The 11,783-nt window shown below is 46.7% G+C and overlaps 1 protein-coding gene across 2 annotated transcripts in view; it reads right to left on the bottom strand.

Annotated features, from left to right (window-relative positions):
- Positions 1 to 3,220: 3,220 nt before the first annotated feature.
- The window catches only part of SP3 (Sp3 transcription factor), a 63,381-nt gene continuing 54,818 nt past the window's right edge, over positions 3,221 to 11,783 (bottom strand). Inside the window, exon 7 of one of the 2 annotated variants that reach the window (XM_040439454.1) lies at positions 3,221 to 3,585. In XM_040439454.1, coding sequence (XP_040295388.1) covers positions 3,272 to 3,585 — 314 coding nt within the window. In that variant the 3' untranslated portion in view covers positions 3,221 to 3,271. The remainder of the gene's footprint in view (positions 3,586 to 11,783) is intronic. The other variant, XM_040439455.1, reaches the window with a different exon arrangement.

Here is an 11,783-nt window from a genome sequence, read left to right as displayed (position 1 = left end):
TAGTAAAAGCCCAGAGAATCTCTTTAATGACTGACCGCATTCCATGTACATGTGCACACAGAGATAGCTGTCAATCACTAATAAGACCACCCACTGGAATCAAAAGCATAGAAAGAGCAGGAGTATAAACAAATGAATTACAGGTTATACTAAAAACTTCCCACAAAAGTAGATATTAATCTGCTCAGTTCCTCCTGCATTATACCATGGGGTCTGCACTGAATTTTCCGACAGATTTGCTTTAAAAGGAAATAAGTGACTTTATATGCCATGTTTATATCTGTTAAAAATCAGAAGAGACGCAGTAAATTAATAAAAACGAAAATGCCAATATCAAGTAAAACGTTTACAGATTTACAGATTTGTACTTTATTTTTTCTTTAAATCTACCTATGCAGCAAAATTCCACCTACATGCATATTACAGAAATATACCATAACGAAACACATAGGAGCAAGTATAAAAATGCATCGTTTTAAACAAAGACAAAAATCTTAACCTATTTAATGGCAGAAAAAAATAATCATGAGTATAATTTTAAACCAAGAAACAAACACATGGAATAAAAAGAAAAAAAAAAACTTAGGGAAAAAAAAGGACGCCAGATTCAGAGTGTACAAGACGCAATTTGACATCATATACAATTTTTATAAAAGGTTGTTACAGCTTAATTGGGTTTCTGATTGCAAAAAGTGCAGACATAACAAAAATGACAGTTCACAGTTCAATATTAAAAGGTGTATATGTCAATTAAGTCGCTGAAGAAGGAGAAGGAAAAAAAAAAAGGAACAAAGTTGGATTTTTATCTGGGGCTTGCAAGAGAATTTCATTGAAAGTTAATGAGCAGAAATATTGAAAAGAAGCTGGAGGGGGAAGGATGCAAGGGGAATGTTTCATTTCAGAAGCAGGAACTCAAACAGCTACAACACCTCACAGGCCACCATCTCGACTTTCTAAAGATACTTTTGTTTTTTTCCCCTCATTCTAACAAACCAAATCTTGACATTTTGCAAACTGGCTTGAGCATATATTTTCTACGTACAAGCCCACAATAAGACAACCAGCTCTCGGAGCCACAGGACAGAACAACTTATTATGACGATAGTGTCATTCTTACTAATGTGGAAAGGTTTTATGATGTGGAACCCATACACATCCAGAAATAACACTTCACTAGAACGGAGGCTCGGTACAGTTTACCAATTGATGAACACTAGTTTATATGCTGGGGACACTAAATGGGTTTTCTAGCAAAGAGCTTTCTGACATATCAATGAGACCTGCAATAAAGTTCACTCCAGCTGCTCTGTCTGCCACCAATCTGAGGCGCAAAGAGGTCACCCTCCAAGGAAGAGAGACACCTGTGTCAAAGTACTAAGCAACCTTTTCATAGAGAATAGGTCCTCCTATCTTAAAATCAAAGGAGGCTCTGGATGCCTGATCCCTACTGATCTGACTTTTATGACAAGTAATAGAAGACTTACTGTAAAAACCTTTTTAACTAGAGATTAATTTGGAATTTCGGAACCACTGTTCATTCTCTAAAGAGAAATTTTCAGGGGGGAAAAATAAAAGTTTCATTAAATTTCAGCCGGTGAAGAAAAAAACAAAACGTTAATTGCCATAAAATGTAAAGCAATTTAAATGCGTGATCTGATCTATACTTTGTTCTTATGATACATACATTCAGTGATTTAAAGGCGGTTTAACTTCACCAACTGTGCTGAAGCTAACTTGTGAGAAGAGAATATAATGCTAGATGAACTTATGCTGGAACGGACAAATAAATTCAATGCGTATGGAAACAGCAAGTCAAAAGAAAGAAAATAGTGTTTTATTAAACTACCACACTGCTATAATACACTTTTAAAGGTAGCTTTTTTAAATCTGAGGTGGTCATAACAATAAGAAATAGACCCAAAATGAAGCCAGTAAATAGGTGAACTGTTGTAGGTGCTGCAGTTTTTATTCACTTTTCTTTTTTTTTGTTTTATTACGCTACATCTTAGAAAAAATGGTATAGACCATACATACCTGCAATGTAACTTTGTATTTGTACACTTTCTATAGTTGAAAATATAAACAATTAAAAAATAAAATGAAAATACAGCAACATAATAAAAAAAACATATACATATTTATCAGGTACATGTATTAGATACATACAATTTTTAATGGGTAGAAGCAAATAGGTTGTTTAAATGCTGATTCATCAACTAAGTTAAAAAAAAAAAAACCCACCCCTGTTTTTCCCCCTATAACCCATGACTAGTATTTGTATGCCCCATATTGTGACTATGGAAAGGACTCTGATCATGTTTGCATATGCTAGACTACTTCATTTACAACGGTTTTGATGTCCGAGTACTCAAAATTGATAGATGTGCTGCTGAATGACAAACAGTTCATTTTTTTGGTCCACCAGTATTCGATAACGTGGGTGCTTAATCAAAACAATTAACCATTCGAGAGAGAAAAAAAAAGTGTCAACCTACAAAAGTCTTTCTACATTGGTTATATTGCCTCCATGACTTCCGACGACTTTAGCAAGATTTGGTTTGGCAAATTACTGTTTGCGCATGGCTTTTTAAACAATCCAGACAGTGGCTGCTGCCAGGCTAAAAAACTTGTTGTAGATTTTATTATTTCTTTTTTTTACAAGATAAACTTTTAAAACTGTGTACATAGGTTCACCTAGTTAAAACAAATTGGTGGTTAATTTGGTAAGTTGGTGAGCTGTGGTGAAACCGAAGCCAGGGCGTGTCTTGCTGGGAAACGTGATTTGTCAGTTATGCATAATAAAAATTCCAGTCATTGAGAAAATTACAAAATTTCATACCATAACATAATTTCTTTGTTACCCATCAACTTTGTTATCTTACAATAGATAAATACCAACATGTTCTTAATTTTTTCTCGTTTGATTTTTTTTTTTTTTTTACACTAAACCACACAGGATTGATGCATTTGGTTAGACTACCATATCCATCTGTCAATAGTATTTATACTCGTATGTGTCATGGTAAAATTTCATCAATTCTAGATTCCAAAAGTACCTACAAAAGCCATGCAATTTTACCATTTCTTCATACTTATGGAATAGCATACAAAGTAAGGCATTTCAGTGTCATGTATAACCAAGTTACTGTCAATCCAAAAAAGTTTGCACATCAATAAAAAGATATCTAAGAACTCAAGAACAATGTTTTTTGTTTTTTTCCCCCTCACTACTGTATAAAAATAACCACAATTAATAGGTGTTGTGTGATAGTTACTCAATTGCCTCATTTCCAGAAACAGTGACAAGCTGAAGGGGAATCTCTGAATTGGAGAGGAGATCTTGACCGCCGATGCCCGTGTTTACAGTTCCTATGCCGGATACAGACCCCTGTTGAATGTTTGCAAGAATAAGGGTTGTACCTTCGGCAGTTATCAATGTATCATCTGGCTTAGCTTCTATGGATGCCAATACAGCACTGCTGGCATGAATGCCTTTCTTATTCTGATGGGTTTTAATGTGTTTGGCAAGGTGATCGCTTCTCATAAATCGTTTAGAACACTCTGGGCAGACAAACTTCTTTTCACCTGTTGATTGAAACGGAAAGAAAAATTCATTCAAAATTAGAAAATGTATTTCTTTGTGATGTAGCATAAGAAACTAAAATACAGCTTTGAATTAAAACTTGAGGTTTAAAGGCTATGGACACCTTTGTGCACTAAAAATCAATAACCCCATATCTTACCGTAATGCAGCACATAATAAAATTGCACTCGTTTATTTACTGGTATCAGCTTTGCTTCACATGCCCTCAGAAATGCTCTTCTATGAGATTCAATCACTGTTTCTCATGACTCCTCAGCTCTGAGGGCGTTCCAGTTCATTTCACATGCACCAGCACAAGCTCTGCTGCCTCGCCGCATATCCTGTAACATAGCACAGCTCTGTTGCCCCGCCCCCATATCCTGCTACATAGCATAGCTCTGCTGCCCCGCCCCCATATCCTGCTACATAGCATAGCTCTGCTGCCCTGCCCCCATATCCTGCTACATAGCACAGCTCTGCTGCCCCGCCCCCTATTCCTGTTACATAGCACAGCTCTGCTGCCCCGCCCCCTATTCCTGTTACATAGCACAGCTCTGCTGCCCCGCCCCCCTATTCCTGTTACATAGCACAGCTCTGCTGCCCAGCCCCAATATCCTGTTACATAGCACAACTCTGCTGCCCCGCCCCCATATCCTGTTACATAGCACAGCTCTGCTGCCCTGCCCCATATCCTGTTACATAGCACAGCTCTGCTGCCCCGCCCCCCTATTCCTGTTACATAGCACAGCTCTGCTGCCCCGCCCCTATATCCTGTTACATAGCACAGCTCTGCTGCCCCGCCCCAATATCCTGTTACATAGCACAGCTCTGCTGCCCTGCCCCAATATCCTGTTACATAGCACAGCTAGCAGCCACTTACATACAGACTGCCTGTAATCCGCAGATCTATTTCTTACTTTCCATTCTGTATAAAGTCCATTATTTGTAGACACAATAGATATTTCTGCAGTGAGCGGTCACTTTTCCCACACAGATTCGTACAGTGTGACGACACACAATGCTATGTAAACATAAAAGTACACAATGGGGGAGATTCATCAACACTGGTGTAAAGTAGAACTGGCTTAGGTGCCCATAGCAACCAACCAGATTCCTCCTTTTATTTTCCAATGAAGCTGTGAAAAATGAAAGGTGGAATCTGTTTGGTTGCTATGGGCAACTAAGGCTACTTTCACACTAGCGTTTTTTGCAGATCCGTCATGGATCTGCAAAAACGCTTCCGTTACAATAATACAACCGCATGCATCTGTCATGAACAGATCCGGTTGTATTATGTCGTCTATAGCCATGACGGATCCGTCTTAAACACCATTGAAAGTCAATGGGGGACAGATCCATTTTCTATTGTGCCAGATTGTGTCAAAGAAAACTGATCCGTCCCCATTGACTTACATTGTGTGCCAGGACGCTCGGCTTTGTCAGGCGGACAGCAAAACGCTGTAGGCGTATATTTTCCCGGTCACGCGAGAATGGGAGTCCTTTCATGTTGCCGAGTGACGGGACCTGTGTGATGAGCTGTTATTCCGCTCTGTACGTCTGATCACATGACCCAATGCTGCCGATACGCTCAAGCCGTGAGGACTCGTGCTGGTCAGTTTTTTACACGATTCATATGGCACACCTATGCCTTTAAGTGATTTCACATGTTGATACACATGTATTTAATTTGTATATGATTGCACTTTATGGATTGTTTGCACTTTTTGTATTATATAATTGCATCAGATGTTTGGAATTTTTACACTAGCTTGTGCATCTGTTCTATATACAATATGAATTAAATTTATATATTTATTCTCATGAATTATCACTATTTATTCACATTTTGACATTAATTAGCTTTGCTGGTCAATTATAGTATGTATGTATGTATATATGTATATGTATGTATATATATATATATATATATATATATATATATATATATATATATATATATATATATATATATATTATTATTTTTTTTTACACACACGTATTTGAGCACCTTTGTTTTTATCACTGCTTGAGAAAGATCTCCCTGAGGATTGAAACGTTGCTGTTTTTTCAGGTGAATTACACTTTGTGTGTTGTAAGGTGCTAAAAAATAAAATGGCTTTTTTTTGGCATGGTTTTTATTTTATTTTTTTACGGCATTCACCAACGCATGTGATATTTTTATACAGCAGTTTTTTTTACGGATGCAGCGATACCCAATATGTCTTTTTTTTATATATATTTTGGTTCTACACAATAAGAGCATTTTTGAATCAAAAATCATGTTTTAGCGTCTTATTTTTTGGGCGATTGTCTTAGGTATGGACTCATTTTTTGCAGGATAATCAGATTTTTTTGTACTCACCGTAAAATCCTTTTCTCGTAGTAGGCATTGGGGGACACAGCACCATGGGTATATGCCCAGCTGACACTAGAAACAAAAAAAAAAAAGTGTTGGCTCCACCCAGGTGGGCTATACCCCTCTGCCAGAGCCGAGAGAGATCAGTCGGTACAAAAGCAGTAGGAACGTCACACCTGAACCAAAAAAACTGAAAGACAACAAGTCTTCAACTGGGGAAACCCGACAACCAAACTAGGCAAAAGCCGGAGCCTCAAAAAGGGGTGGGGGGGAATCTGTGTCCCCCAATGCCTACTACGAGAAAAGGATTTTACGGTGAGTACAAAAAATCCAATTTTCTCGTGCATGGCATTGGGGGACACAGCACCATGGGACATCCAAAAGCAGTCCCCGAGGGAGGGAAGAAAAAAGCGCCATGCCACCAATCTAAAGCACAGCTGCTTGCAGAACCTTGCGTCCCAGACTGGGATCAGCAGAAGCCAAGGAATGAATATGGTAGAACTTAGAAAAAGTGTGAACCGACGCCCAGGTGGCAGCCCGGCAGACCTGGGAAGCTGATGCCTGATGACGCACCGCCCAAGAAGCCCCAACCGCCCTAGTCGAATGTGCGGTCAACCTGGAAGGGGGAGCCCGACACTTCGCGACATAGGCCTCCTTGACGGCCGACCGAACCCAGCGAGAAATGGTGGCCTTGGAGGCAGGCAAACCTTTACGAAAGCCTGCTGGGACCACAAAAAGAGTCCGAACGACGGAAGGGTTCCGTGAGGCGAAGAGCCCGAACCACATCCAGGCAATGGAGGGATTTTTCCCTAGAGTGAGAAGGATTGGGGCAGAAGGAAGGACGATCTCATTAATATGAAACGAGGAAACCACCTTCGGGAGAAAAGAGGGAACGGGACGCAATACCACCTTGTCCTGATGGAACACCAGCAACGGCAAGAAAGCGCCGCAAGTTCGGAAACCCGGCGGATGGAGGTGACAGCCACGAAGAAGGCCCCCTTAAACGAGACAAATGACAGAGAGATCTCTGCCAAGCACTCGAAGGGCGATGACTGAAGGGCGTCTAGGACGAGATTCAGGTCCCTCGGCTCCACCGGAAAGCGAAAGGGAGGGGCTCGGCGAGCAACACTCTGGAGAAAAAAGTCTTAACCTGGGCCCGCGAGGCCACAGGACGCTGGAAGAGGACAGAGAGGGCCGAAATCTGCCCCCTGAGAGAAGCCAGGCGAAAACCCTCATCAAATCCAGCCTGAAGGAAAGACAGAATGTTAGGGACAGAGAAACAGAGGGCGAAAACGACCAGATTCGCACCAGGCAAAATACGCTCTCCAGGTCTGATAGTAAATGCGGGCCGACTGGGGCTTGCGAGCGTGAAGCATCGCCCGGATGACCGAATCCGAGAGACCACGGGACTTCAGGACCGCGGCCTCAACAGCCACGCCGTCAAACGAAGCTGAGGTAAATTCGGGTGGAACAGAGGGCCCTGGGAAAGGAGATCGTGGAGCGGAGGAAGTCGCCACGGGACGTCGGCGAGCAGAAACACCAGATCCGCGTACCACGATCTGCGGGGGCCAATCCCGAGCCACCAGGATCGCCGGAACGCGGGCTGCCTTGAGACGCTTGAGCACTCTGGGAAGGAGAGGAATGGGGGGGGGGGGGGGGGGGGGGAAAGATACACAAGGTTGAACTGAGACCAAGGCAGAACTAGGGCGTCGATCGCGAGAGCCTGAGGGTCCCTGGACCGCACATAGCACGGGAGCCTGCGGTTGAGGCGCGACGCGAAGAGATTCCCCAACTGTGACAAAGTTGGAGGAACACTTCTGGGTGGAGAGACCATTCGCCCGGGTCGACGAGCTGACAACTGAGAAAGTCTGCCGTCCAATTGTCGACCCTGGGAATGTGTACGGCGGAGAGGACCGCAACGTGCTTCTCCGCCCACCGCAGGATACGGGAGGCTTCCTGTAGGGCCATCTTACTCCTGGTGCCCCCTTGGTGGTTCAGATAGGTCACGGCGGTGGAATTATCCGTCTGAACCCGGATCGGGAGACCGCGGAGACGGGGAGTCCAGTGAGACAGTGCCAGTAAAATTGCCCTGAGTTCGAGGAAGTTGATCTGCAGGGAAGACTCCTGAACAGACCAAAGACCCTGGACAGTGAGGGACTAAGACTGCCCCCCAACCCGAGAGGCTGGTATCTGTGGTGATCACCCGCCAACTGCGGGGGAAGGAAAGACCAGCCCAGGGACACCGTCCGAGGATTCAGCCACCAGGAGAGATCCTGGCAAAGCTTGAGAGGGAGACGGGTCCGGCGATCGAGGCCTGCCAGGGACTTGTCCCACCTGGATAGGATGAACAACTGAAGGTCCCGGGAATGGAATTGGGAATGGCCTCGAATCCTGCCCAGGACGCACATACACATCCTGATGGTCAAGGGAGACGGGTCACGGAGACGAGTGACCCCCGCCTGAAGAGAGGCAAACTTCTCTGGGGGAAGGAACACCCGCCCGAGGCGAGTATCGAAGATCATTCCCAGAAAGGGCATCCTTCGACATGGGACAAGAGAGGACTTGGAGTGGTTGATGAGCCACCCGAATTGGGCAAGAGCCGAGAGGGTGATGCGTAGGCTGGACAGGTTGTCCGCCAATGACTGAGCCCAGATCAGAAGGTCATCCAGGTAAGGCACCAATGCGACCCCCCTGGCACAGAGAAGTGCCACGAGAGGCGCTAGCACCTTTGTGAAAACCCTCGGGGCAGAGGCCAAGCTGAAGGGCAGGGCGACAAACTGAAAATGAAGAGGACCCACCGCGAAGCGAAGGAACCTTTGATGGGAGAGGGCAATGGGGACGTGTAGATAAGCGTCCTGAATGTCTATTGACGACAGGAACTCGTTCGCCTCCAAGGAGGCGATCACCGACCGGAGGGATTCCATGCGAAAATGACAGACACGTACGAAGTGACTGAGCGCCTTCAGGTCCAGGATTGGGCGGAGCGAACCGTCCTTCTTGGGAACCTTAAACAGGTTCGAGTAGAATCCCTGAAAGCGTTCTGATTCCGGAACAATGACCCCTATAGAGCAAAGGGAACGAATGGCCTGGAAAAACTTGTCTGCCCTGGCGGGGGACTTGGGCGGGGGACTTGGGCGGGAGGGGGGGGCGAAATCATGAAGAACCGTCCCGACGGAAGACTGGAAAATTCGATCTTGTATCCGGAGACTACCTCCAGAACCCAAGCGTCCTCCACACTTGCTTGCCAGATATTCTGAAAGGCGAGCAAGCGCCCTCACCCCACCTTGACCGGGGCAGAGTCATGCGGAAGGTGGCTTAGTGGACTGGGAGCGAGCAGGTTTGGGCTTGGCATGCCAGGAGGGCTTGGCCTTAAAGGAAGGCCTAGTGGACTTCTTGTCTGGTCGGGCGGAAGGGGCCCGAAAGGAACGAAAGGTCTGCGCCCGAGAGGACGACCCAGAAAAGCGGCGGCGAGGCTGGTTCTGGGGGAGAAGGGAACTCTTACCGCCAGTGGCCTCAGATGAGCTCCTCCAAACGCTTCCCACCGAGGAAGGAAAGGGAAATTAGAGCCTTCTTGGAGGCGGAATCCACCGCCCAAGAACGAAGCCAGATGGTGCGGCGTATGGCCACAGAGTTAACGGCCGCACGGCGTATGGCCACAGAGTTAGCGGCCGCACGGCGAGCCGATTCCATAGAGGCATCACAAAGAAACTTGGACGCCTGGTAGATCTGAGGGGCAAGCACTGCCAGTTCCCCATGGACCGAGTCTGGAGCCAGAAGTGCGTCAAGGTCTACCTGAGGAGGAACCAGATCGCGCAGGCCTTTTCCACCCAGGAAGCAGCAAAAGCAGGACGGATGGCGGCACCCGCTGCTACGAACACGGACTTGGCCAAGGAGTCGACCCATTTGTCAGCGGGATGAGACAAGAAAGCCGCATCAGCCAGGGGAAGGGTAGTGGCCTTCGCCAGGTGAGCCACCTGAGGATCTACCTGAGGAGGAACCGTCCAGAGGTTGACAGATTCCTCAGAAAAGGGATAAGGGACATCCGTGGCCTTGGTAAGGTGAAGGCGCCGATCAGGGTGACGCCACACCTTAGCCAGAAGTGCGTCAAGATCCGCGTGATTAGGGAAAACCACAGCGGAACGTCTGGAACGACTGAAGGACACTGACTCCTGGGAGGAGGAGGAAGGATCGTCTGGCACATGGAGTGCGTCCCGGACGGCTTTAATGAGATCCTGTATGGCCGCAGATATCGCCGAGCACCGCTCCGATTCACAATCAGAGGAGTCCCCAGGAGCGGCGGAAACGGCTGAAGAAACCTCGCCCGTCTCAGACTTATCCGGGGAATAATCCGAGGAAGCTGAGGAAGAGTGGGACCAGGCCGAGACCCTACGAGCTCGCTTACGGGACAGAGTGCCAGAGCGAGAACGGACGTCCCCAGCGGGACAGTCCCTGCTAGAGGCGGCCGTAATCTGAGCAGGCAAACGGTCCAGAGACTGCGCCAGGGATTGGGAGAGGCTGGCAAGGTTCCCTATGGCTTGGGACAGGGTAGCAGCCCATTCCGGAAGAACCGACCTGGAGGGGACCGCAGGGGCGGCCTTGGGTCGAGTCACTGTGTGCAGAGAGAGTTAGACTGGCCGCATGGGAACTTCTTATTACACAGAGAACATGCATAATGAGTAGAAATCCCGGCAGGGGGAGTGGGGTCCCGACCAGAGGAAGACGTGGGCTTAGGATGGAGCCTGCAAGGTAAAAAGTCAGCCGAAGGGCTGCCTACCAGACCCAAATTGTGCTGTGTCCCAGATGAAGAAGCCGCAGAGCAGGAGAGGAGCAGCAAGATGGCGACCGGGAGCAGGAGAGGAAGGAGCCGGCAGAGAAGAAGGGAACGCCCTCCATGACCGGCAGAAGCCCGGGCTGAAAGAGGATTGGAAGAAAAAACAAGCGCCTCCCAGGGCTCCGCCCATGGAAGGGAGTGTGAAAGAGTGAGCCCAGGAAACCAAGAGTGGGCGGAGAGAAAGCTCCGCCCCACGTGACCTGCGGCCTAGTAAGCCGAGGCCTAAGGTGAGACGGAGCTGTCGGGAGCAGACGCCCGCGATCGTGACCGGGAGCAGACGCCCGCGATCGTGACCGGAAGCAGCCGCGGGACGGGAGGGAGACAGCGCTGAGGGGAACAGGTGCCCTGCACAAAGGAGCACTGAAAATGACCTACGGAGCCGGCCCCCCAACGGAGGCATGAGCCATGCAGGTCATGTCTGCCTCCTACGGACACTAGAACTAGACTGACCTCTCTCGGCTCTGGCAGAGGGGTATAGCCCATCTGGGTGGAGCCAACACTTTTTTTTGTTTCTAGTGTCAGCTGGGCATATACCCATGGTGCTGTGTCCCCCAATGCCATGCACGAGAAAAGATGATGGTTTGATTGGTACTATTTTGCAGTACATGACTCTTTTGATCACTTTTTATACCATTTTGTGGGAAGGGCAGTGGGCAAAATTGCAATTCCATCATAGTCTTTTTTTTTTATGGCGTTCACCGTGCGGTAAAAGTACGTGATCCTTTTATAGATCAGGTCGATACGGACACGGCGATACCAAACCTGTTTAGTGTTTTTATTTTTAAAATTTTTAACCACTTATATGTGCGAATATAGGAAGAAGTTAGATTTTTCACTTTTTTTTTTTAATACTTTTTTGACTCTGACCCACTTGGTTCTTGAAGATCCAGTGGGTCTGATGCCTCTACAATACACTGTAAAGTGTACTGCAGTGTACTGTCATTCACAGTAAGCCTGATGAGGCTCAGGTATACCATGGCAATCCGGATGCCTGTGCCTCCGATATGATTGCA

Source organism: Bufo bufo, chromosome 7 (assembly GCF_905171765.1).
Source record: "Bufo bufo chromosome 7, aBufBuf1.1, whole genome shotgun sequence".
Classification (NCBI taxonomy): domain Eukaryota; kingdom Metazoa; phylum Chordata; class Amphibia; order Anura; family Bufonidae; genus Bufo; species Bufo bufo.
This window is presented reverse-complemented; position numbering and strand designations above follow the sequence as displayed.